Source organism: Vigna umbellata, chromosome 1, assembly GCF_029865625.1.
Source record: "Vigna umbellata cultivar VRB3 chromosome 1, Vumbellata_1.0, whole genome shotgun sequence".
NCBI classification, from domain to species: Eukaryota; Viridiplantae; Streptophyta; class Magnoliopsida; order Fabales; family Fabaceae; genus Vigna; species Vigna umbellata.
This window is the reverse complement of record NC_142165.1, coordinates 93,232,869-93,260,422: the sequence shown is the minus strand read 5'-3', so window position 1 is coordinate 93,260,422 and position 27,554 is coordinate 93,232,869. Positions and strand designations below refer to the sequence as shown.

The 27,554-nt window shown below is 39.6% G+C and overlaps 1 protein-coding gene and 1 pseudogene across 3 annotated transcripts in view; one reads left to right on the top strand and one right to left on the bottom strand.

Moving 5' to 3' along the window:
- LOC124824463 (tRNA/rRNA methyltransferase (SpoU) family protein) overlaps positions 1 to 27,493 on the bottom strand; it is a 55,580-nt gene extending 28,087 nt beyond the window's left edge. Inside the window, exons 1-14 of one of the 3 annotated variants that reach the window (XM_088104808.1) lie at positions 27,172 to 27,493; positions 26,988 to 27,081; positions 26,686 to 26,780; positions 26,044 to 26,561; positions 25,750 to 25,966; positions 25,360 to 25,662; positions 23,707 to 23,854; positions 16,474 to 16,611; positions 16,172 to 16,253; positions 8,835 to 9,112; positions 8,627 to 8,740; positions 5,095 to 5,357; positions 4,614 to 4,856; positions 4,377 to 4,532 (exon numbers count right to left, since the gene is read on the bottom strand). In XM_088104808.1, the coding sequence (XP_087960934.1) occupies positions 4,377 to 4,532; positions 4,614 to 4,856; positions 5,095 to 5,357; positions 8,627 to 8,740; positions 8,835 to 9,112; positions 16,172 to 16,253; positions 16,474 to 16,611; positions 23,707 to 23,854; positions 25,360 to 25,662; positions 25,750 to 25,966; positions 26,044 to 26,561; positions 26,686 to 26,780; positions 26,988 to 27,081; positions 27,172 to 27,354 (2,832 nt within the window). In that variant the 5' untranslated portion in view covers positions 27,355 to 27,493. The remainder of the gene's footprint in view (positions 1 to 4,376; positions 4,533 to 4,613; positions 4,857 to 5,094; positions 5,358 to 8,626; positions 8,741 to 8,834; positions 9,113 to 16,171; positions 16,254 to 16,473; positions 16,612 to 23,706; positions 23,855 to 25,359; positions 25,663 to 25,749; positions 25,967 to 26,043; positions 26,562 to 26,685; positions 26,781 to 26,987; positions 27,082 to 27,171) is intronic. The other 2 variants (XM_088104807.1, XM_088104806.1) reach the window with 2 other exon arrangements.
- Positions 9,183 to 12,366, top strand: LOC148206833 (uncharacterized; annotated as a pseudogene).
- Positions 27,494 to 27,554: the final 61 nt, after the last annotated feature.

Sequence of the window (27,554 nt, the reverse complement as noted above, 5' to 3'; positions counted from 1 at the left end):
GAATGAGAGTCTAAAGAAGGAGAAGACAAAATGGGTGGAGCATCACCAGGAGGATCACATATAAGAGGAATATCAACAGTAACAGGGAGAGGTACAGAACTAGAAGATAGATGTGAAAAGTAAAAAGAAGACTCATCAAAAGTGACATCAGCAGAGATAAAATGACGATTGAGGGAAGGGGAAAAACACTTATAGCCCTTTTGTGACCGTGGAAATCCTAAGAAGACACATTTGTGAGACCTAGGAGATAACTTATCAAGACCAGGACTAAAATCATGAACAAAACATGTAGACCCAAAAACTCGAAGAGGTAATGGATGCAGAGGGTCTTGAGGAAATAAGATAGAATGAGGGATTTTGTTATCTAAGACGGAAGATGGCATGCGGTTGATAAGATAACATGCTGTGAGAACTGCATCACCCCAAAAACGTGAGGGTACTTGACCATGAATAAGAAGTGTACGAGTTGTTTCAATAAGGTGTCTATTCTTGCGCTCAGCCACCCCATTTTGTTGAGGGGTATAAGCACATGAGGTTTGGTGAAGAATGCCATGAGAAGCCATAAACTGTTTAAACGGTTGAGAAAGGTACTCACGGCCATTATCACTACGTAAATTTCGAATAGAAACCCCAAACTGTGTTTTTATTTCATTGAAAAAAGATTGGAAAATAGAAAACAACTCAGAACGATTCTTCATTAAAAACAACCAAGTACATCTGGAATAGTCATCAATAAAGATAACAAAATACTGAAAACCTAAAATGGACTTAACACGACTAGGTCCCCAAATGTCAGAATGAACCAATGAAAAAGGGGACGACGCCCGTTGTGAGACACTACAAGGAAAGGAACTACGAGTATGCTTCCCTAACTGACAAGACTCACACGACAAACTTGATAATGTAGACAACCTCGGGACAAGTTGTTGTAGTTTGGCAAGACTAGGATGACCGAACTGAGCATGAAGAAGGGATGGTGACTCCATGACTACGCCAACATGTGGTGAAGGGCGGAGATGATAAAGGCCATGAGACTCACATCCTGTGCCAATCATGTGTTTCGAACTCCGGTCCTGCAACCAAACAGAATCTTTAGTAAATGAAATAACACAATTAAGAGTACGAGTTAAACGACTAATGGACAATAAGTTGAAGGGAGACCCAGGGACATAAAGTACATGATCAATGGATATGGATGGAAAAATATTAACAGTACCAATACCATGAGATGAGACTCTAGACCCATCAGCCATTGTTACTGAGGGTAAATTATTCGGACATGACAAGGAAGAAAACAAGGACTTGTTACCAGTGATATGATCGGTGGCGCCTGAGTCAAGGACCCAAGGTCCGAGGGAGTGAGTTAGACCAACAAAAGGTATACCTGTACATGCAACAGATGCAGATGTAGTGGAACCAGAGTGTTGATGATCCTCATACCATCTGAGAAACTCGTTAAAGATTGCAGGTTTGTCTACGGTATTAGATGAAGTAGGATGCTCTGCAGACGGTGATCGGGGAGGTGGATCAGAATTTGTCATTGCTACAGGTCGAGGAGGACGTCCATGGAGAGCATAACATCTATCAATCTTGTGGCCTAACTTGCCACAATGGTCACATTTTGGACGTCCTTTACTTGGCTTGCGAGACCGACTTCGATCATCACGTTGAGCAGCCATAACAGAGGAATCATCAGTATGAGGGGATGTCTCAGTGACGGGTTTGCTCGGTATACGCAAAAGAGCAGAACAAGTAAAAGTAAAGTTGGGTATGACAGGAGAACCCAAAATCTGATCACGGACATGAGAAACATCATCAGAGAGTCCGTATAATGCCAACAACATGAAGAACTTTGATCGTTGTTCCAATTCTTCAGCAGGAGTGGAAGCAGGAGGTAATATATCATTAAAGTCATGAAGAAGGGCATGAATTTACCCAAATATTCTGCCATGGGACCAGGATTGCGCGGACCAATAACAGTGAATAGGTCCTGACAAACACCATAAAGACGCTGAGTGTCATTTGTGTATAACAACTTCGCTTGTGCCCATACTTCTGAACATGTTTCATAGGATCGAAACATTAGTTTCAATGAGGAGTGAATGGTGGACTTTATAACAATGCATAACTGAGCATCAATTTTCATCCAGCGGGAAGTGTCATCTATGGGAGCAGTAGTCACATTTTGAGTAAGATCATCTAAGTACCCCTGACTCTTCCACCAAAGTTTGATGTCGGACGCCCATGTTGCATAATTTGTGCCATCTAACTTGTCAATGGACAAGTGTACATTCACATAATTGGTATATATTGAGGGATCAGAAGATGAGCCACCAATAGAGGTGTTTGTAGACGAGGAAGACGCCATAGAGAGGGAGAAACCCTAAAAATTCAAAGTGCTCCGATTGACGCAACGACCACAGATCCAAAAAGAGGGCGAGGAGGCGATCACGGCGGTGCTGATCGGCGGCGGAAAGCTCCGGCGACGCGCCGGCACGCGCGGCGGCAGCGGCGACTCTTGCGGCGGCGCGTGGAGGCGCGTGGGTGGTCCGTTCGCCGCGATCTTCGTACCACGGTGGTCGCCCGGCCGAGACGATTCCGATGGTGTGGTCGCCGGTCGATTCTGGAACTCCGGCGACGGCGGCGGCGGCAACGGCAGCGGCGGCGATGCGACGACAGCGGCAGTGATGGGTGCCGGAGACCGTGGAGTTGACTGGAACTATTCCTGTGCTCTAGATACCATATGAGAAATAGAGAAGATTGGGAGAAAATATCCCTTGTGTCTTTAGCATACACATAGGGTAGTTTATTTATATTGTAAGATATGGGCCAATGCCCTTAATACAGAATAGACTAAGCCCAAATAACAGAAACACACATCTTAACATCTAACAGTTTCCACACTACTGTAATGCATACATGTCAGCATCAATGACAGTATTCATATTCTATAATAAAAAGAAACAAAATTACAGCAACAGATCATACAAATTCTAAAGAAAATCCTAATACGGAAGTTAGTGCAAAGTTAACCTTTGAAGTTAAAACACTCGGTTCATTAAAGAATTTTCTTGGAATTGAACTTGTTCAGTCAAAGGAATCAATCTTTATCAACCAAAGGGTTAAGAAATTGCTAGCTAGTTTCTAAATGTTATCTTTATTATTCTTTTCTCTTTTCTCTCATTCATTGTGTCTAAACTTTCAATGTTATTTCAAATATGACTATGAGAGGAGAACTAAGCTCTCATATTCATTCTCTATTATCTAGTATTTTTCTCAAGTTGGTATTGTTTGATCATGCTATGCTTGTCACCATATGTCAAACAAAAAAAAATATTCGACCATCATTTGTCGCGGTAGTTTTGACCACCATTTCAAGGTTCAGTGCACCTCAAGAAGCACAATCCAATCCTTGTGGTCGCATTTTAAAACTGTCAGACGAGCATCAATTTGTAGTCTTCTTGTCCCGTCCCGTGAACATTAGATTATGTTCAACCAAGACTGATAGGGATATCAGTAGGGAAGTTGCGATTATGTTCAACCAGGATCGATATGGATATCAGCAGGTAACATTAGATTATGTTCAACCAGAACTGATAAGTATATTGGCAAGGAACTTTATATTATGCTCAAACAAGACCAATAGGGATATCGGCAAGGAACTTCAAACTTTGAAACCTACACTTTTAGGAGAAAACATAAGAAAACACAATATAAGTACAATGTCCTTAGGGTAAAATGTAATTAATTTATACAGTGAACAATGCTAGTTTTACTATATTTATGGGCTTTTACATGATTGGGCCTAACCCACGTGGACAATCAATCACCTTGATTAATTTGCTTAATGTTTTGCTAACATGCTTTAGTTGTTAACCTTAGTTTACCTCCAATTTCGCAAAGTCTTGGCTATTATAGTGCATTGGTGCTAATATCGAGGATATAGGCCAAGATAATCTTAGGTCGGGTACCCGAGTGATCTCAGGCATGTTGAGTACACACCCAATTTTTTGCCCCCTTTTTCCTCTACAAGTTGAGCTGTTTTGTATCTTTTATTCAATTAAGTGAAAAACATTACCTTCCTAGTATATGTATAAATCATTTTAGCTTTTACAACGTTGGTTCCTCCCAATTGCAGGCTCTACCAGTGAAAATTACTTCGTAAACGAGTACCCAAATTATTCAAGGAATTCCAATAAAGTTAAATGTCAAAGCTAGCTAGAAGGAAAGAAACATCAAAGTCCTTATGATACCTAAAGCTTGGTTTAGATTTAAAATTTAATTTACAAGGATACACCTTCAAGGAATAATTTTCTAGTATCCAATTCATGATGAAACAAACAGTCAACCATATAAAAGGGATAGAATGTACTTACTGCCTGCAGCACAACAGTGGTAGCAGAAATTGACAACCTTCGTTGACTAGGGCCTCCAAGTTTTCCTCTCACAGCACCAGGCAGTGTGGTGTCCTCGGTAAAAACATCAGACCAGAAAACAGAACAAGATTGCTTGGCAAACTGAACCAGATCATCCTGCATTGCAAAAAACATTTAAGAATATAGAAAGTAGATGGATAAACATATCACAATACTAAAAGATGTAAAATATGGTACCAATAAATATATAAATTCATCAGAAAGCTTCTCAGAGATGTCATCAATGAAACCCAGATGATCAACTACACCAGGCAAGGGCTTCTCTACATTTGCTCCGGCTTTAGCAATATATTCAACTGCTCTTTCCTTTGCTCTGCGAAGCTCCATAACTAAGCTCAAGACAAGAATCATGAATTTGACTACTATGTATCTCGTATCATGGTTTTGTTTCAAGATATTTGTACCGTTATTTCGAATAAACTGCAATAACAGTTGTCATTTCCCTGTTAGATTTTACAGCATAAAACTTGTACAGGGATACCCCTGCCATGAGCAGTATCAATTGCAGGTCATAAAACGATCCTATTGCTCTCTTATAACAAAACAAATGTAAAACCCAAGACACTGCTGATGATTTTTCTTTTTCCTATAAATAATTAATTTCCACTAAGATTTAATAAACATTGTAGAAACTAAAAAGACAAAGGCAAAAGCAAACCACTAAAATAGGTTCCAGGAGATGGCCATGCTCAGTAGAAAGGAAAAGCATCTTTGCCCATCTATTTGCTTCAGACTCCCATGCACTCAAGTCTTCATCGTCATAAGTAAAAGAAACATCAAATGGAAGATCATTGCTGACAAACCTCTGTGGGAAGTCATAAAGACTATTCCACAGCTTTATCTCATTATTACAGCAATTGGCACACCTATCCTTGTAACCACAACCTGAAAGCCATCTTTGCGAAGGGACCCTTAACTGGCCTGGGGAGGATCAGGAAGAGTAGTCAAAATTTAACGAACTAAAACTCATAGGTTTTTTTTTTTCAAATTCATTGACAAAAAAAATATGGTTTCGAAAGACAAGGAGATTTTTTATTAGAGAACATCCAAATGTGATGAAAACTTAATCTTAAATCATATTTTTAATTCATATACTCAGATCCCAATCCCAACAAATACTGTAACAAGTAATGCTCTTAAGTCCAAACCAACAAATTGTGATTTGTATATCAGAAAGTAAGAACAACATCAAAAAGTATTTTATTTAGTTCATATCAAATCCTGAAGAAAATGAATTATAGAAACTTTGTTAACAAATTGAACTGTTTATTATTTCCACTCTTACGAAAAAAATCCTTACAAGATTACTTATAGGCAACCGCTTACAACAAAAGCTATTGTTAGTATCAGCATACATAGAAAAGATAACAGCTGTAACAGACTACATAATACAACTAATTATTCACTCTAACACCCCTCCCAAAACTCAAGTAGAAACGGAGGACTAAAATGAAACCTAAAACTCAGTGAAAAAAATAGAAAGCCATATTAGTTCAGTAGATGTTTTAGCCAAACTTCTGTACTTTTGTGCTAGAACAGGGATTAACTTGCTGCTTGTGGGGCCACCAAGATATTAAATTGGAACCCATAACGATGGCTACTCCTGAAGTAGAATGCTTACAATCAATATTAGATGACCAATCAGCATCACAAAAGGCTTTCAGTAACAAAGGAAGGGCAAGAGTTGCCTCATAATGTCATCAATCACATTTTATCCTTCCATATTTAGGAGATTATATTAAAGTGTATAACAGAAACATCCCTGAATCGTACGGATCCAATTATATCCCTAAATCATAGGGATCTGATTACATATTTATTGTTATTGTATATCTATATTAGTCCTCCAATCTTGTATTTATGTCTGATGTATTTTTAGTAATAAAAACATTCTATTTTACCCGAATATTTGAGATGGTATCAGAGCGTTCAAAGTCTGATGTAAAGCTTCATAGTATTAACATTCCATACATATTGAATGGAAAAAATTATTTGGCTTGGTCTCAACTTGTTCACACTACTTTAAAAGGTAAAGGAAATCTTAATAAGTGGGTTTATGTCTAACTCAACCTCACAAAACCAAGTTCTAAGATGGAAATTGCACACCACCTATATATTATAATCTTGTATTATTCTTAATCAATGTTAGATCTCCAACACACTCTCTCGCCTAGGAAAAAACAATTCAAGTGTGAAATTAGATAATTATGGACGATCTAACACGAGTCTGAAAACAGTGGCCTAATAGCCCCAACAAAAATGACTAGGAACAGTGGCCTAATAGCCCCAACGAAATTGACTAGGATCCTGAATAGATATGATACGATCTTGAACCATATAAGAAAATAATGAATTATTTTATTGATATTTGTTAGACATGGAAGTAATGAGAGGGTTTGGAAGATATTTAAAGATAAAAGTAGTATAATGGTTAATTGTTGTTACAAGGGGAGACTCTCTAGGAAAGTCTATATATTCTTGTCTTGTGGGATGTCGGGGGACAGATTTTGAGAGTTGATGTTTGTGAATAGGAGAGCTAAGCATAAATATTCCGAAGCTAAAGATGTTGCCCAAATATATGAGGTGAAGGTGAAAATTGTGGCCACACAACAAGGAAACAAGATGTGTGGTTAACCAGAAAAAGGGGCGAATAACTAATATGGAGAACAAAGATGAAGGTGTGTGGTGTGCGTGTACCTATTGCAACAAACCTCGTCAAAGGTCTGAAAAATGTTGGAAGTTGCATGGAAAGCCACTTAGCAAAGATTGATCTCCACATAACCGTGACAAGGAGTGGAAAAAAAGGATACAACATAAGATAGGGAGGATGGGCACACCATAGATGTTGAAACTATAGAAGAAAGCAAAGGAAAATTGATTCAACTCAATCAAGATGAAATAGAGAAAACGATATTCCTCAACAAATTGGATAAACCAACATGTACTTGTTCACTAGCATATTCAAGGACGTTCGGAAAGATTTCTTTTGTCAATGGACTGAATGTCTCATATAGATTATATAATGAATATTGGATACTAGATTCAAGTGTCATTGATCACATGACACCCCAACCAATATCAGATATGAAGACCCAAAATCCTCTATGAAATTATAACAAAATCCATAATGGGTTAGGTGAAAGGATTACATTCAAAAGAAATTCAATATATGCAAGAAAAGAGAAAACAGAAAAAATAGGTTTCTCTCATGGGCTGTTGCACATTAGGGTTTCTTTTGTGTAGCTGCACATCTACCTTATCCTTTGCTTTCAAATCGGAACCACTTCTCTCCACCTTTTTCGCCATCTCCATTCCACCTTCACATTTCGTGATGCAAAAAGTGGTCGCCATGTGAAACCCACGTTGCCACCACCCTACTCTGGCGGCAAACTGTAAATCTGCCACCGATTTCAGCCATGGCACCATCATAACAGATTTTCAATAACACCAACCCTAACCTAAAAATTTCTCCTACTACAACTCTTGCCCGGGTAATAAGAAAATATTCACAACAGATTCCACTTCCAGTTGCTGCAAAGCAATGAGAAGTTAAAATGAACTCATCCATAACCCTGAAAATGTTCTTTATTTTCCCATATTATTCTTCAGTTTGATTTACATTAAGAAACTCATGGAAGACCAATCATGTAATGTCTTTTAAGATAGCATTTGTATGCTACAGGATAAGCACAAGCATGATTGGATATGCTAGAGAATGGAGTGGCTCCATTATTTGGACAACTTAAATCATACCCCAAAACTACACAACAATAGCAATAATGTTTCATCTTCTGATTTGATAAAGACCAAAAGGGAGAAGGTCCTTCTACACCATTGTTAACTCGGACATCCTTCATTTAAAGTCATAAAATTGATATTTCCTTCCCTATTGAATAATACGTTTTAAAAAGCTATCGCTAAATATTTCTTTGCATAAATAAATTTTATGTGATTTAAGTATTTCATTTAGCTTACAGTTTGTGATAAGATTCAATTCACTCACTTCAGAAAATAGATCTTGTTATTCACAATTCAAATCTTGATTTGAAAACAATGATGATTAGTTTGGTTTCTCATTATGTAAACAACAGAAGGGAAAATGGAGCGTTTGATATTTTCTTTCCTCGGCTTTCAAATATTTTCATGACTACAGAATGTAGAAAGCCATTGACATAATATATTTCTCTTACCACCATAATCCGTAAATTCCTTTGGCAATGCTGAAATGAAAAGCAAAAGAATTTCAAGTGGAATATCAAATGCGCACACCACACAAACAGCAGCCTCCAGAATTTTGCCACAAACTGTAAACATCATCAAGGCATAAGTTGACCTACATTGTGCACCCTAAAATTTATGGTTATCAAATGAATAATTCAAGCAGAGTAAATAAAAAACCTTGAAGACGGTAACTAGGATTGAAATGTTGCTTGCTGCTCTCGACAACATATCTAAAGATATCCAGTAATTCTATTTTTTCACTGTATTGATTTTCCATTTCGGAAACAAACTCCACAGAAAATGTTCCTTTAAATGATTCTGTGCTGACATGATTAACTATTCCAATGGCAGAAGCAACTGAAGCAATGCAGTCAGCAAGGCCCATAAGTCCAGCTCGTCCAAAAGATTGATGTTTAGCAGTAGATGCCAAATTGTACAAAAATGCAACGCGTTTCCTGCAATAAACTTTAAGATAATAAGAAAAGTAAAGCTGATAGGATGATGAGGGTGTATGTTAGGAGAAAGAAGAGTATGTGAGTAGTTAATTGCATTAGCTGGCCTAACGGTCTGACAGTTAGAAAAGGGGAACACTTATTGTGTATAAATAGTTAAGGGGAATAAGGGGAGAGGGATTGGACAGTTAGTAGTTTCTAAAACAGGATTTGGTTATCCTTGTTGGGGAAGGTTAAGCTTCCTTTGTTCTTCCTATTCTTGCATTCTTTCTTGAAAGTCAATAATATCAGAAGTTATACAGACTTTCTGTACTGTTTCCGAGAGTTGTTGAGTGAGAGATAGGAATTCTTTAACAAGAAACCTATCAATTTGGTCCGACCTGCCGGATTCCAAATTTTGCGAGAAGTGAACGAAGATGGAGAACCATACCGATGCGAGACTGGAGGCAATTGAGATCACGATGGAGGGAATGAAGGCTGAGTCAGCGGCTGTACGACGAGACTTGCAGCAAATTATGAGGGTCTTGGGTACGAGCGTTAATCCACCGGAGGGGAGTTCTGATGACAGTTCGGTGAACGACAACAGACACCGAGTCGTGGGGGAAAATGAGAATGGAGGGAATGGAAACAGAGGCGAGGAACAAAAGCCGTGGCGGAAAAGGATTGAATTGCCGACATTCGATGGAGACGAGCCTTTGAGTTGGCTCAACAGAGCGGAAAGGTTTTTCGACATTCAGAAGGTGATGAGCGATGAAGACAAAGTGGAAATCGCGTATGTGAGTATGGAGGGAAGCGCAGCGTACTGGTTTACGTTCTGGAGACAGAAAGCAAGAAATCGCTCCTGGGACGGTTTGAAGGCCGCGATGATCAACCGGTTCGGTGGGGGATTCAGAGGAACGGTGTTCGAAAGGTTGGCGTCGTTGAGACAGGAGGGCACGGTGGAGGAATTTGTGCGCACCTTTGAGGTATTGACTGGACAGACGAGGGGCATTCCGGAGGAGCAAGTACTCGGATATTTCCTCGCCGGACTGTGGGAGGACATAAAGGGGCAGGTTCGAATCCAGAACCCGCGGGATTTAATGGAGGCAATGAGGGTCGCTCGGGACGTGGAGGATGCGATGGTGAGAGCGCAAGGGGGTTTTGCGAGTGGGTTCAGAATGAACCCTGTAGGGGCGCGATCATCGGGAGGAGTGATACGAACAGACCCGATTCGTAATCCGGCAAACCAAGGAGGCCGAGTGGAGACGGCGGGAAATGCGAGAAGAGATGGGGGGATCGCGAACGCGAATACAAGACCGAATATTGCGGGTGGGAACGATAACCGTGGAAGAATGGTGAGAAACCTACCATATCCGGAGTTTCTCAAGAGAAGCAAGGAGGGTCGTTGCTTCCGGTGCGGTGGCCCATTCGCGCCCGGCCATCGTTGTGATGAGAAGAGTTTGAGGGTATTATTGTTAGCGGAAGACGAGGAGGAGGAAGTGGGAGAAGAACCCGAAACCCAAGGAGAGAAGCTCTTGGAGTTATCGGCCTGTTCGGCAGAAGGGCTAACGTCGGCCAGAACGCTAAAATTGAAGGGGATGATCGGAGAAAGGAGGGTGGTGGTGCTGATAGACAGCGGCGCCAGTCACAACTACATAGGCCGGAAGCTGACGGAGGAATTAGCATTGAAGGTGACGGACACCCCGGCGTACTGCGTGAGTTTGAGTGATGGCCATCGGAGAATGACGCGGGGCCGGTGTGAGAAGGTGACGGTGAAGCTGGAGGAAGTCGATGTGGAGGAAGATTTTTACGTCTTTGAGCTGGGGGTGTAGATGTAATTTTGGGAGTTGCATGGCTGGCCAAACTAGGCGAAGTAAGCACCAATTGGGGAAAAATGACTATGGTTTATAAAGTGGGGGACAAGAAGATACGTATAAGGGGCGATCCATCATTATCGAGACAGGTGGTGAATGCTAGGAGCTTGCTTAAACTAGTGGAAGCTGACTCAGGGGCTGTGGTTTGGAATCTGTGCAAAGTGGAGGAGGAAAACTGCAGTGAGTGGGATAGTGATGTGACGGAAGAGCAGAAAAAACAATTACAGACGGTGCTACAGGCGCACTATTCCGTTTTTCGTGAATTTCAGGGGCTGCCTCCAAACCGAAACAGAGAACACCGCATCCAACTAAAAGAGGGAGTAGACCCCATAAATGTGAGGCCATATCGCTACCCTCACCTCATGAAGGGCGAGATTGAGAAGCAGGTGGAAGATATGTTGAAGGCAGGCATCATTCGTCCGAGCACGAGCCCATTCTCTAGTCCGGTAATCTTGGTGAAGAAGAAGGATGGGAGTTGGAGATTCTGTGTAGATTACCGGGCCCTAAATAAAGCAACTGTCCCCGATAAGTTTCCTATCCCCGTGATAGAAGAATTGCTAGATGAGCTAACCGGTGCACGTTACTTTTCGAAAATTGATTTAAAATCTGGATATCACCAGATTAGAATGGAGGAAGGGGATGTGCCCAAGACTGCTTTCCGCACTCACCTCGGCCATTTCGAGTTCCTTGTTATGCCATTTGGGCTCACCAATGCCCCTGCTACTTTCCAGAGTACGATGAATGAGCTATTGCGGAAGTATCTTAGGAAATGGGTGTTAGTTTTTTTTTTATGATATCCTTGTTTACAGTCCCACATGGGAAGACCACTTGCTGCATTTAGACGGAGTGCTACGGGTGCTAGAGGAGAATGGATGGGTGGCCAACCAAAAGAAATGTGAGTTTGGAAGAAGGATGATCCAATATTTAGGCCATCAAATCTCAGAACAGGGGGTGGAGATGGATGGTGATAAGACGAAAGCCGTGGTGGAATGGGGAGAGCCGAGGAGCTTGAAGGCATTAAGGGGTTTCTTGGGGTTAACGGGTTACTATAGAAGATTCGTGGCTGGATATGGAAAATTGGCCAGACCGTTGACGGAGCTATTGAAGAAGGGTAAGTTTGACTGGTCCGAGCAAGCAAAACAAGCGATGGATACGTTGAAGGCTGCGATAACCTCAGCTCCCGTGTTAGCTTTGCCAAACTTCGAACAAGAGTTTCACATCGAGTGTGATGCCTCTGGAGGTTGGGTGGGAGCTGTGTTGACCCAGAATAAGAGACCGATAGCTTTTTTTAGCAAGGCTTTGTCTACGGCTTCTCTAAGTAAGTCAATTTATGAGAAAGAATTAATGGCTCTCGTTTTAGCCATTCAGCACTGGAGACCTTACTTGGTGGGGAGGAAATTTACCGTGCACACATGACCAGCGCAGTTTGAAATACTTGATGGAACAAAGAATTACCACTCAGTCAGCAAAACTGGTTGGCAAAATTAATGGGATATGACTTTGAGATCGTATATAAAAAGGGAAGTACCAATAAGGCTGCTGATGCCCTCTCGAGGAGAGATGAAGGAGAGAGGGAAGAAAGAGAATTACAGCTCATTTCCAGACCCTTTTGGCAGGATTTTAACGACATCCTGCGAGAGGTAGAGGAGGACGTGACATTGCAGAAAGTGATTGCTTATCTGAAACAGGATTCAAACTCTCATGGAGCTTACACTTTAGAAAATGAAAGATTGCATTACAAAGGCCGGATGGTGATATCGTCCAGTTCAGTTTGGATACCAAAGTTACTTGATGAATTCCATGTAACCAAAACTGGGGGGCATTCGGGAGTCTATCGTACATATAGGAGGATAGCCCAATCTTTGTATTGGGTGGGGATGAAGAAGACAATCACTGAATTTGTGGCGAGTTGTGCAGTATGCCAGCAGCATAAGTACTTGGCAGCAAATCCTCAAGGGCTACTGCAACCCCTACCCATTCCGCAAGCTGTTTGGGAGGAAATCAGCTTGGATTTCATAGTAAGATTACCTAAATCCCAGGGGTATGATGCCATTATGGTAGTGGTGGACAGGTTGAGTAAATACGCGCATTTTATAGCATTGAAACACCCATATTCTGCTAAAACCGTAGCTGATGTGTTCACCAAAGAGATCATCAGGCTACATGGGATTCCGGTTTCTATGGTGAGTGATAGAGATCCCTTATTTCTGAGTATTTTCTGGAAGGAATTATTCAAGATGCAGGGAACACAGCTCAAAATGAGCACGGCGTATCATCCAGAGACGGATGGGCAAACTGAGGTGGTTAACCGCATTGTTGAAGGATATTTGCGGTGCTTTTGCTCTGAACAACCAAAGAGCTGCTATGCTATGCTTCCTTGGGCTGAGTTTTGGTATAACACGAGCTATCAAGGAGCTGCAAGATGCACGCCGTTTGAAGTTGTATATGGGAGAGCACCTCCCTCATTTAGCCGGTTCATTCCGGGGGAAACACCAGTGGAGGCAGTGGCGCAGGATTTGATGACAAGAGATGAAGCCCTCAAACAGTTAAAGTATCACTTGAATCGGGCTCAGGAATTAATGAAGCAGCAAGCAGATAAGAAGAGGAGGGAGATAGATATAAAAGTAGGAGATTGGGTGTACTTGAAGATTAGACCACACCGTCAATCTTCAATGCCAACTAGACTACACCCAAAACTCTCGGCACGTTATTTTGGGCCCTACGAGGTGTTACAGCAGGTGGGGAGTGTAGCTTTTCGATTGGAGTTACCTGAATCTGCCAGGATTCATTCAGTGTTTCATGTGGCGCAGTTAAAGAAAGCGGTGGGGGACCATGGGATTGAAAAGATGTTGCCAGAGGAGTTGCAAGCTGACGGTCCTGCTTTTTGGCCAGCAAGAATTTTGGAGCGTAGGCACATTCAAAAAGAAGATGAAGTATGTCACCAAGTTCTGGTAGAATGGCAGACAGGGGGAAAAGAAGGAGCAACTTGGGAAGATCAAACCACAATCCAGGAACAGTTTCCAGAATTTAACCTTGAGGACAAGGTTATGGATGGAGGGGGGGTAATGATAGGATGATGAGGGTGTATGTTAGGAGAAAGAAGAGTATGTGAGTAGTTAGTTGCATTAGCTGGCCTAACGGTCTGACAGTTAGAAAAGGGGAACACTTATTGTGTATAAATAGTTAAGGGGAATAAGGGGAGAGGGATTGGACAGTTAGTAGTTTCTAAAACAGGATTTGGTTATCCTTGTTGGGGAAGGTTAAGCTTCCTTTGTTCTTCCTATTCTTGCATTCTTTCTTGAAAGTCAATAATATCAGAAGTTATACAGACTTTCTGTACTGTTTCCGAGAGTTGTTGAGTGAGAGATAGGAATTCTTTAACAAGAAACCTATCAAAAGCCAAAGCTTTGCATCACATAGTTTACATTAACAAAGAGGTAAGTAATAGTAGTATGGATAAAAGTACCACTAAACTATAGACAGACAAGCAATCGTGCATGCATGTCATCATCATCTATACAAGAAGAATTTGTGAAGGTACGGAGGAAAGAAAGAAAAAGAGAATCAAAGTACTCTTGTCAAACTCGAAAGATTAAGTAAACTCATAGAAACTTTGTAATAAGAGTTACTTCTTATAAAAATATTTATAAATAACATAACTTAATATTTATAATGTTATAAATATTATTTTATTTTTTACAGTTTTATAATTATTAGTATATCATATTATATAATTTTAAATATTTTTCTCTAATATTAGTATTCTTTTATAATAATTTTAATTGATTATATTTTATACTTCACATAAAAAATTTGTTGAACTTAAATGTTAGCCCAAAAGTTCAGCATAGTAAAAAGGGAGGCCAATGGTCCAGAATAATAAGAGGTGATTAAAATTGAAAAAGTTAAAATGTGCCATCGGCCCTAAAACTGAGGCAGAGAGAAAAAATGATAGTGAGATATGGCAATGCGTGGAGGAGAATCAGAAACAAAAACACAAAGATGGAGTCCAGCAGAGAAGATATCAAGAGAAATTTGTTGGTACAGTAGGCGAATCAAGAGAAGATATCACCTCTAAACTGGCAATTTCACATGATTTTAACCAAGTTTGCTCGAGTTTACACGAGCCTCCCAAAATACGATTCTACTTGCAAGTTAAATTGGTTTAGGGGTGTGAGAACGTAAACTCGTGACTTTACTAGTTAACTCACGATTTTGATAACCATCATGCTCCTAAAGCATATCATAAGTAAAAACTAGCAAAAACCAAGGACAATGCAGAGTTTTAATTCAAAATCATCAACTGCTAGATTAGGGTTTTTGCAGCCATACTATGACTGAATGAGATTAATGCTCCAAAGAAAAGCCTAATATCAAATCCATACCCCAAAAAATCTCCTAATGTCAGTAAAAATCTATGATTGTTATTGTATTGTACAGCTTTTATAAAACTGCTTTTCGGGTGTATGTTAACCAATGGGTTGAGTGCGATAACTTTTCGTGTGTGTATTCGTGTGTGCATATAGATCAGTTGAGCATGTAACTCACTAATTTTTCATCACATCCAAAATCAAGTTGGTATAAAGACCCCTTGTTACCAATCAGCCATTGTATGCTGTTGTGGGTCGTCAAATTCTTAACCTTATGTATTGACCATTCAAAAAACACAGAAGGAATTAGGGTTTAGTGTGTGCGTTGCTGCCTATCTCTTCTCCCACACGGTTATTGCATTATCTCTTCCACTTTGCTGCTGCTTATCTATTTCTGCACGCCCCCCTAGCCGCCATGCAAAAAGTGGCTGTCATGGGCCGCCATGGAAAACCTGCTTCGCCACTGCCTTGTTGTGGTGGCAGGTTGCCGGTTTCCGCCTTGGTGCTGCCATGGCCGAAATTTGATAGCTATATTCAAGTGGAGCATAACATGAGAAACTTTTGCATAAATTGCTTCATCTTCTCCAATTATGGAACAGGTTTCTTTATTAGATTCCTTGCAAATTTCTACTCAAGAAATTTACAGGATTTTCTAGTTTGGACCAAACAATTACATTGTTTTATCACCTTTTTTTCTGTAACCTGCGTCAGGCCAGCTCTAAGCAACCTTTTTTCAGTGCTAAAGTTTTGTAGTAAAAACAAAAGGATTCCAAATTCTCCAAATTTTTAACACATTTCTATCCTGAGTCCTTTCACACCCAAACAATTTCTAAGCATACCTTGGAGCTAGAAAACTAACATAATGGCAGAGAAATTTGGCTGCACCTTCAATCACCGTGGACATATAAACTCCTTTTACACCTGAAAAATCCAAAGCCAATCAAGTAGAATATAATATTTGGGTAAAGATTATGGGGATTCACTTTATTTTGCAACAAATGAAACACATATTTGGATAAAGTAATTACTTTAAGTGAAATTAAATAGTTGGCTAAGTAGTTCAAAAAGAAAAGGCTTTACATAGATTCAAATAAGAATAAAAAGGAACCATTTAAAAGGTCCCAAGGATTAACGAACTAACCAAACTCTTTATGGTGTATTGGGTCATTTAGCCCTTGAATAAATGGACCAAGAACAAAATTTTCAGGCACTGATTTTATGTATTTCCCATAATTCTCCCAATCGATGTCAAGAAAAGACTGCATGATCAGGCACCTCACTGCATTTATTAGAAAACAACATAAAATAAAAAATGGTAAGCAAGAAGGACTAATTTAATACATAAAACAGAATAGAATTAGCTAATGAGAGTTGTATCTGTTAGAATAATTACTGTTACATATCATCATTAAGGCTAGTTTGCTAGACCAGTAATGAGTAGTATCTAGTTCTGTACCTAAAGATCTAGTGCAGACTCTTTGTGTTCCATGTACTCTTGCTTTTTCAATATATATAGAAGATAATGAGAGGGATCTGTTAAGCCCTCAAGAATATATTTTTATCAGATTTTAATCTCAAGTTGGTATCAGAGCAGGATGAACCTGCTCTGGTTTCTGTCCTGGGTTGTCTACCAGCATTGTCATTGTCGTTCGCATCTGTCCAGTGCCCTTTGCTATTGTCCGCGGTTGTCTTGTCACTACCTGCAGCGGTCAACTGCAGTTTAAAGCTCTTCAACTTGGTTCTCTGCCATCTCATATCTGTTCGTCACCGTCCGCCGTCATTGTTCCGTCTGGCGACCACCGGATCTGATTCGTCTCTTCACGTGACGACCAACCCCACCGGTGCCGGAGTCCGATTCTCCTCCACGCTCCGCCACACGCCACTTCTTTGTGCGCTACGAACAGGCGTGTACTGTTCACGTGCCGCCCTCTGCCCGTCAGAAGGTCACCGCGACACCTCCATAGTTGTCGCTTGAGCCTCCTCTCTCTGTTCTGACCCTCAAAACCCTACTTCAGTGATGTCCAGAAGGTTCCCTTGAAGAAAACCATAAGAAACCCTCTCGGTTTTTTGGTTCCTCACTGCCGCGTTTTTTCTTTCTCCTACTTTTATCAAGAATGGCGTCTGGAAGTGTTCTTTCTTTCTCTGGAAGTCCCTCCATTACTTCCGAAAAGCTAAACGGAAAGAATTATCTATCTTGGTTTGCTGCCGTGGAAATGTGGTTCCTCAGTCAAGGACATTATGACCACCTTGAGCAGGATGGAAGCCAAGTACCTTCTGAAAAGGCTGAACAATGGAAACAAGCAGATTTCCAATTGTGTTCCCTATTGTGGCAATCTGTGGAACCCCGACTTTTGATATCTCTTAGAGCCTTCAAAACATGTCACTCTTTTTGGAAGAAAGCTCAAAGCATTTATGCTAATGATATTCAACGTCTTTATGATACAGCAAACAAACTTGCATGTCTCAAAATGACAGACCATGATATGGTCTCAAGCCCAAGCAGTTGTGGAAGAGTTGAGAATGTTCTTGGAATTGGAATCTCCGGAAGACATCAAGAAGAAGCTTGACAAATATTATATGGTGATGATCCTCCGTGCTTTACATCCATATTTGAATCATATCAGAGATCAACTTCGGGCAAGTCATGAGGTCCCTTCCTTGGAAGCCTTGACCACACGTCTATTTCGTGTTTCAGTGCCTCAATCTCAGGAAGCTCATGAAACAATGGAACCATCTGTCATGGTTGCCACGCGAGGAAGAGGAGGACGTGGCACTAGAGGAGCAGGACGTGGAGGTCGGGGACGTCCACAGTGCACTTAGTGTAAGAGGGTGGGTCACACTCAAGAAAATTGCCACTCCTTGCATGGTTTTCCTTCAAAGTTCACTGAGGAAGAGTATTAAGAGTATCTACGATTAAAGTCTAACAGCTTGGCCCAATCATCTCAATCCCCAAGTACATCCACAGCTTGCATTTCTCAATCCATGGAAGGTCAAAATTCATGGGTAATTGACTCGGGTGCTTCTGATCACATCTCTAGTAATACCTCATTGTTTTCAACCCTTTCCCTCCAAGAAAAACCCCATTTCATTACCCTTGCAAATGGCTCTAAAACTTGTTCAAAGGGAGTCGGTCAAGTCTCCCTGTCTCCCTCTCTCACTCTGAAATCTGTTCTTTTTGTCCTTAATTGTCCATTCAATTTACTTTCCTTAAGTCAGTTAACCAAAATGTTACATTGTTCAATAACTTTTGATTCAAAATCTTTTGTTATACAGAAGCGTGGCTCGAGGAGACAGATTGGAGAAGGATATGAAGCTGGAGGTTTATACCATTTTGGATCTCGTCCACGTGTATCCTGTGTTGCAGCTCTTCCCCCTAAAGTGTTACATGACCGATTTGGCCATCCTCATTTGTCAAAGTTAAAAAAGACGTGTCCTGAACTTAGTGGTCTTCAGACTTTAGAATGTAAGTCTTGTCAACTAGGAAAACATGTTAGATCTATCTTTCCTAAAAGGTCTCAATCAATGTGTAATTCTAGTTTTTCTATTATTCATTCTGATGTCCGGGACCTAGTCGCATCTCTTCTTTTGGTTTTAGGTATTTTGTTACATTTATTGATGAGTATTCTAGATGAACTTGGGTTTATCTAATGAAAGATCGCTCTGAATTGTTACCCATCTTCACATTCTTTTTGAATGAAATCAAGAACCAATTTGGTCAAGTAATTACAATCTTAAGAAGTGATAATGCTAAAGAGTATTTCTCCTCCACTTTTTCTACAATCCTTAGCTCCCATGGTATTTTGCATCAGTCCACTTGTCCTCATACACCCCAGCAAAATGGTATAGCCGAAAGAAAAAATAGACACTTGGTTGAAACTGCTCGTACCCTTTTGCTTGGTGCCCATATTCTTGTTCATCACTGGGGATGCCTTCTTAACTGCATGTTTTCTTATTAATAGGATGCCCTCCTCCTCTCTCAATAATAAAGTCCCTTTCTCCATTCTCTTTCCCAATGATCCTCTCTTTCACACCCCTCCTCGAGTTTTTGGTTGTGTCTGTTTTGTTCACGACATGTCTCCGAGGCTAGACAAGCTCTTCGCTCATGCGATCAAATGTGTCTTTTTAGGCTATTCTCGGCTTTAAAAAGGGTACCGGTGTTACTCCCCTGAAACCAAGAAGTACTACATGTCTGCCAATGTTACATTCTTTGAACAAACACCTTTCTTCTCTCCAACCGTTCAAGATGTTCATATCCTCCAACAGGTCCATCCTCTTCCAGTGGTTGAGTCCAATATCTCCAATGTCTCAGTCAATCCAAGTCATGCTCAAGGTCCTCCCGAACCTTCCTCTCCACATATTGATATCTTCCGCCGTAGTACCCCGATGGGTAGTCCTCTTCCAGAAAATGGTGGATCTCCTCCTTCAGATTCTTCTCCCTCACCGCCTCCTACCACGCCTCCTGGTGAAAATGATTCTGGTTGGCCCATTGCTCTCAAAAAAGGTACTTGTTCCACTCGAAACCCTCATCCCATTTATAATTTTCTTAGCTATCACAGACTGTCGCCCTCCTTTTATTCCCTTTTATGCTCAGTGTCTTCTGTGGTTATACCCAAAAATGTGAAAGAAGCACTTGATCATCCTGGATGGCGACAAGCCATGATTGCAGAAATGCAGGCTCTTGACCATAGTATTACTTGGGAGCTTGTGTCACTTCCCCCGGGCAAAAAGGTTGTTGGTTGTCCATGGGTATATGCAGTAAAAGTCGGCCGTAATGGTGACATTGATAGGCTAAAAGCCCGACTAGTTGCAAAATGGTACACTTAGGTTTATGGCCTTGATTATTGTGACACATTTTCTCCCGTGGCCAAGATGACTACCATTCGTCTTTTCTTCGCAATGGCAGCCATTCGTCATTGGCCACTTCATCAATTGGATATCAAAAATGTCTTTCTCCATGGTGATCTTGAGGAAGAAGTTTATATGGAGCAACCTCCTGGGTTTGTTGCTCAAGGGGAGTCTGGTATGGTTTGCAAATTGCACCGATCTCTATATGGGCTCAAGCAATCACCACGTGCTTGGTTTCGAAAATTCAGCTCCATTGTTCAAAAATTTGGGCTAAAACACAGTGAAGCAGATCACTCAGTCTTTTATTATCATTCGTCTCTCAAGAAATGTGTTTACTTAATAGTATATGCTGATGATATAGTCATTACAGAAAATGATACTACTGGAATATCTCAATTGAAGGAGTACTTGTGTAGACATTTCCAAACCAAGGATCTTAATACTTCTTAGGCATTGGAGTAGCTCAATCAAAAGATGGAGTTGTAATCTCCCAAAGGAAGTATGCTCTGGATATTTTGCAAGAAACAGGCATGATTGATTGTAGATCGGTTGACAGTCCTATGGACCCAAATCAAAAATTAACAGCAGAAGAAGGTGAGTTATTCTCCGACCCGGAGAGATATAGGAGGCTAGTTGGAAAACTAATCTATCTCACTATTATAAGGCCGAATCTATCTTTTGCAGTTGGAGTGGTTAGTCAGTTCATACAAGCTCCATGTGTTGGCCATTGGAATGCTATCATTCGCATTCTAAGGTATGTGAAAAAGGCTCCCGGGCAAGGGCTGTTATATGAAGAAAAAGGAAGCCTTCAGGTATCAGGATATTGTGATGCCGATTGGGCAGGTTCTCCTATTGATAGACGATCTACTACTGGATATTGTGTTTTCCTTGGAAGAAACATTATCTCATGGAAAAGTAAGAAACATAATGTAGTGGCTCGATCAACCGCTGAAGTTGAATATAGGGCAATGGCGTCACTAACATGTGAACTTATATGAGTGAAGCAATTCCTTCAAGAGCTTAGCTTATGTGACATCCAGAGTATGAAGATGTATTGTGATAACCAAGCTGCTCTTCACATTGCATCAAATCCAGTGTTTCACAAGAGAACTAAACATATAGAAATTGATTGTCATTTTGTTCGGAAAAAGTTATTGTTAAAAGAAATATGTACCGAGTTTATTGGATCAAATGACCAACTTGCAGATGTGTTGACCAAGTCATTAAGGGGACCTCGGATTGAGTTTATTTGTTCCAAGCTTGGTACATACAATTTGTATGCTCCAGCTTGAGGGGGAGTGTTAGAATAATTACTGTTACATATCATCATTAAGGCTAGTCTGCTAGACCAGTAATGAGTAGTACCTAGTTCTGTACCTAGAGGTCTAGTGCAAACTCTTGGTGCTCCATGTACTCTTGCTTTTCAATATATATAGAAGATAATGAGAGGGATCTGTTAAGCCCTCAAGAATATATTTTTATCAGTTTTTAATCTCAAGTGTATCCTAACTTTAATGTGTATTAGAATCCCTTAATTTATGTTGCAATTACTATTTCCTTGTACAGTTTTAATTACAAAATTAGGAGATGTAGTTACATTTATAATTAGGAGGATAACTAGAAGGAGTAATGGGCTGACAGTACAATTTATACTTAATGCACGGGATCATTGATCCTGAATTGTAGGGATTGATTATATCCATCATAAATGAAGATTTTCAATTATTATGTCCCTGTGTTCAATTTACGAGCAAATGACGTCTGCAATTAATAATATCATCAACAGTTTTCTTGACATGGTATTAGCACTCTAAAATCCTTGAGAGCCAGCATAATCTCATGTACAACCTGCATTGCACCAAAACCACACCCCTCTCTTTCTTTTGCTGTATTTATTTGTGCATCCTGCATTGCTGCAACACCACAACCCATCATTTCTTCCACTGTATTCCTTCCAGGCCTTCATTGTCATACTTAAAACGAAATCATGTACTGGGTTTATATCTTATAGACCCTGTCCAAGCAACAAAAGAATTTCACTTGCAGATGGAATTTTCATTACAGTTGCTGGAAAAGGAGATATTATGATAAACCAAAACTTATCTCTGAAGGATGTTTTGCATGTGACCAAATTATCTGCCAATTTGATTTCTGGTCACAAGCTTAAAACAGATAAACTATTTGGTGCTTGTTAATCCTACAACCTACCAATTCTAGGATCAGGGAATGAAGAAGGCGATTGGACTTCCTAAGGAAGACAATGGACTCTACCTTCTACTGGACGCAAACAGGATGCACAGTACTAAGAGTCAAATTCCTTTGTCTTTGATATAAGATACAACTCTCCAATATACAAAAAAAAATTGGTTATACCACCTTTGTTTAGGTCATCCATCATTCAGTACCCTAGAAATTATGTTTCCTAATTTATTCCAAAAAGTTTATAAACAAATGTTTCATTGTGATACTTATGAATTTGCAAAGCACAGGCTTGTTGACTCTCCCTCTAGAAATTAAAAAATGATTGTTCTCTTTGCATTAATACAGAGTGACTCATGGGGACCCTCTAGAATTCCTAACTTATATGGGGCTCATTGGTTTGTCATATTCATTGATGACTGCACTTGAGTGTCATGGGTATTTCTCTTCAAACAAAAAAGTGAAGTGAGCCAAGTTTCCAAAAACTTCATCCAAATGATTAAAAACCAATTTGAGACAATCATTAAAAGAATTTGTTCAAATAATGTCAAAGACTTTTTCAACAAAACATTGTCCTCCATCTTCAATTAACAAGGGATAATTCATTAATCTTGTTGTGTGAACACCCACAACAAAAATGAGGTTGGCAGAACAAAAATCAGAAATCTTATAAACATAAAGCGAGCCTCTCTTCTCAATAAAAATGTACCAAAACAGTATTGGAAAGAAGTTGTCCTTACAGTACATATTTGGTCAATTGTCATCCTCGAAAACACTAAATAATAATAGTCTCATTCAACTTCCCTCAAAATTTTTCTCGGACTGTAGGACATCAGATCATCTTGTACCTTAAGTTTATGGTTGCATATCATTTTTTTATGTTCATCTGATCATAGAGGTAAAATAGATCCTCAGGCTATTAAATGCATATTTGTCAGTTACTCACCTACCCAAAAGGGATACAGATGTTAACAACCTCCAACAAAACAATTCCTTGTATCTCATGATGTCACCATTGATGAAAATATACAATATATTCAACCTAAATTCGAAGGTAAAGCTCATTATAATTCATTCTTAACAGAAAACCTCATTCTCCCAAAATTAAGTCCCACTAACACTCCACCATCTATTGAGTCTAATGCTTCACCATCTACTAAGTACTGTCTTGTTCCTTCTCCTATTCGTTTTCCCTGTGTCAAGCCCAAACATAAATGGAGAACAAACTCAAAGCGTTATCAATTCAATAAAAGCACACAGTTTTTCTAACAGTAATAAAATTAAAAAAACAAGTTTATTCAAACTAGAACATAATCATGAACACTCTAACCTTGAGGATTGTCATGATGAAGGCCTCGATCCCACAAAATAGATAGCCAATCAAAAGGCTCGCCACACATTTCAAATTGAAATTGAATTTTACTGAAATTGCTTCCAACATTGAGGTATGATCCCGAGAATTGAAGCAACAAAGACACCTGTATGAAACAATTAATTTAGCATATCATCCATTGATTCTGCAAGCACTAAAATCCGAAACCAAAATATCAGTGATATGCACTGAGAGCGCCATGTGGTCAAAAAGGCATGCAACAGAGCATACATTTGGAAACAGATCAAATAAAAATGTGTGCTAAGATTATTTGATCCTGAAAATTTTAAACATAATGCCTTGCAAACAACAATATCTTCACAGATTTATACTCCAGAATACACTAAATTCACTTCAACTACTAAGGGTCTCTGGACCTCCAAAGCCATATAAAAAGGAATTGTTAATAAATTAATGTACAACACATGACTCTGAGGAACAAAGGCATAACATGTATATTGTATGGAAAGGAACATCCTCCTTTGATTAGAGGAGATAGCTCAGCCACTCCTATAGAAGAAGTTGCTTGGATGAACAGAGATAGGAATGAAATGTTAAGCATATTGAAGGACCAGTTGGCTCAAGCCCAAAACTGCATGAAACAACCATCCACAAGCATAGAAGGAAAGTAAGTTATGAAGTGGGAGATGTGGTGTACTTAAAGATTCAACCATACAAGTTGAAGAAGTTGGCAAAAAGGGTTAATCAGAAACTGAGCCCTAGATTTTATGGACCTTAAAAATTTACAGAAAAAATAGGGAGGTGGCATATAGATTGAAACTTCCAAAAGGTAGCAAAGAACATTCAGTTTTTCATGTATCTTTGTTGAAACCTACTATTTCGACTGCAACAGAAGTCCAACCATTACCTGCTTATGTGAATGAAGAATTCGAGTTACAGGTGGAACTAGAGGAAGTGTTAGCAATCAGGGGAGATGAAGAGAGATCACTGGAAGTTTTAGTGAAGTGGAAAAATCAGCCAGAATGTGAAATTCATGGGAATCCCTATGCAAAATGAAGGAATCCTTTCTTGACTTCCACCTTGAGGACAAGATGGTTTTTAAAGGGGAAGGTGTTGATAAAGATGAAAGAGGAGAAGGGCATGATAGGCATATGCATAATGTTTATAAAAGAAGTGGAAACCCATAAAATGGGGACCACAAGATCTTTCCCAATGATTGGGTGCAACGGTTTTTGCCTTGGTGGCAGAGAGAGTGGGAAGGTGAGTCTGAAAGTGTCAGACCATTTTGCTCTGTGTATTCGTTCACTCGTCTTTTCTTTTTCACAGCACGTAATAACATTTTTCATACTCTTTCTTTCCCTTTGGGTGTTCTTGTTGTCTCTGTCGGAGTTGTTACCTATCAATATCTTTCATATTTTACCATACATTATGATTCATTTCAATATTCAATTAAGATTAGAAGTTGTGTATTAGTATAAATAGAAGAAGTGAATTGTGATTCATAGGCAGTAAGAAATTGCTTCACACTAGATATCAATACTATGTTGTTTCATCTGAATCTGTTCTCTCATTCCCCCCACCAATACCCTAACCTATATAATTTCAACAAAGATAAACATGATAAAAAGATTTGAACACATGACTAAACACCTGATGATTCCAGGCTGCTTCAACTAAATGAGTACCATATTCTTCGAGCATTTCATACAAAAGCACAAATGCGTCCCAATACTGCTTGTTGTTAATAATCAGGTCGTGTATCATCAAAAGGTTACCAACGCCAAGTGACTTGGCTTCCTTGTAAGCCCATTTTTCCCTCTTTGTCACACCATGATGCTTTTCATTTGTATTCTTTTTTGAAATGCTAGGCACAGAATCTGTTCCTCCTTGTATATTGAGAGCCATCTTCAATACATGTAAACTCTGTTTCCTCACTATACTCTCCTTGTCAACCTGATCAGATTTAGTTTGATTCCTAAGTAAGCAAACAATGACAAGTTAAATAAACCCACAGAAAATCATGAAACAGTGCTTGAGTACCAGCCCTATTTTTATTTCATTCCAGAACTCTTTTTCTGCTCTTATGTCAAATTCTTCAGTTATAACGACTGTATCACGATCATCACGTTCACATTCTTCTATGGACCAGGAAAAAGAGAAATACAATGATAGAATATTATATGCCTCTCTTCTCTCTAAAGGTCCAATTGAAAACAGTGTTCTGCAGCAGCTCCATATTTTGATGAAGAAATAGTCCCTGAAAACCATTAATATTAATATACAAGATACATATATAAACAGATGAAAAATGCATACAAATCAGATGAACATTACCGAGAAAACTCATGTCTCTGCCCATGAATTGAGATTTCAAATGAGTAAATGGCAGGTAATGCTTTAACAATGATAGGAAGCAGCAGGCCCACTGCACAAGACCTGTGCTCGGGACTATGTAAAAGCATCCGTTCAATCAAATTGCATAGTTCCCAAATCAAAACTTGAACAAAATTATCCTCAATGCACCCTTTTCTTTCCACTGATTTAGAGATTGTATCTGTTAGCATGTACTGAAGGGCAGCTTCCAGAATTACAGACAGAACATTGCATGATGTTGACAATTCGAAACTATTTGACCGACACAGAAACACCTCCTTATCCATCAGTGGATCAATCATGACATCATTCAAGTCTTGATGAGATGAATCGGTACTCCATTCATAAAAGTCCAAATCATCATTATGAAGCATACCCATGGAAAGACCAACTGATTTTAAGAAAATTGGCACCAAATTTTCTTCAAGAATTTCCCACGTGCAAGTTTCAATCACTACGCCGATTAACGATTCTGTGATCTGTCATCAAAATGATGCACACATCCAAGAACGATAAATGCAAACCACAAAAAACAAAATTAGTTAAAAGTTCTCCAATAATTACAAATAAAACAAAATTGTTTGCCTACTTCTCTAATAATACCTGATTAAGTAAGTCAAGCTGCAAGGGTCGTAGCACCTTAGCTAAAGGAAGAAAACATCTCCGCACAAACAATCCTACAGCATCACAACCAGTCCCTGTAAAGAAATATATTAGATAGAAGAATATGAAGGGTAATGTGACAGCCGCAAATGCTCCATTCAGCATAGCCTCCTACTTTCGACTTCCAGACCAAAAACAGAGCAAAACACATACAAAATTTGAAAACATAATCTAAACGTTCAAGATAAAAAGAATAAACAAAAAAAAAAGGCATTAGACAAAATGGTTAATTGGTAACTCACCCGTTTTCTTCAAAAGATGGCAAAACGCGCCCACCAGCGACACAAGGTAGGGGCGTTTATCAGCATCAAGATCATCACCTTCCTTGATAAGATCCTGTTAAAATTCATCAAATAAAACAGAAATGTGAACAACAAAATAAGTGAGAGAAATAGAGGTTAAATGCATGAGAAGAATTAGTGGTACCTTGAGAGTTCGAGGGAAATCATTGAGAAGGGAAGCGAAGAGTGACAAGGGAGACAAACCAGTAGACACCATAATGCAATCCAGCATTGGAGGAACCGCAGGCAGAGGCACCTGATAGAAGCTTTTGGATAGGGAAGCAACCACAGAAGCCATGGAACCTGCCTCTGCTTCTGCTTCAGACATTGTAACACTCTTCTTGAATTGGATGGGCGGTAAAACCCTAATTATCAGCTGCTAAACCCTAAAAACGTCATGGTTTGCCAACGTGATCCGCCAATTTTTGGCGCCCTGTCTACTGTCATTAAATTAAATTAAAAGGATTAAAGCAGTAAACATTTAGTAGAATTTTAAATATGAGTAATAAGCATCTTAGCAAGAAATAA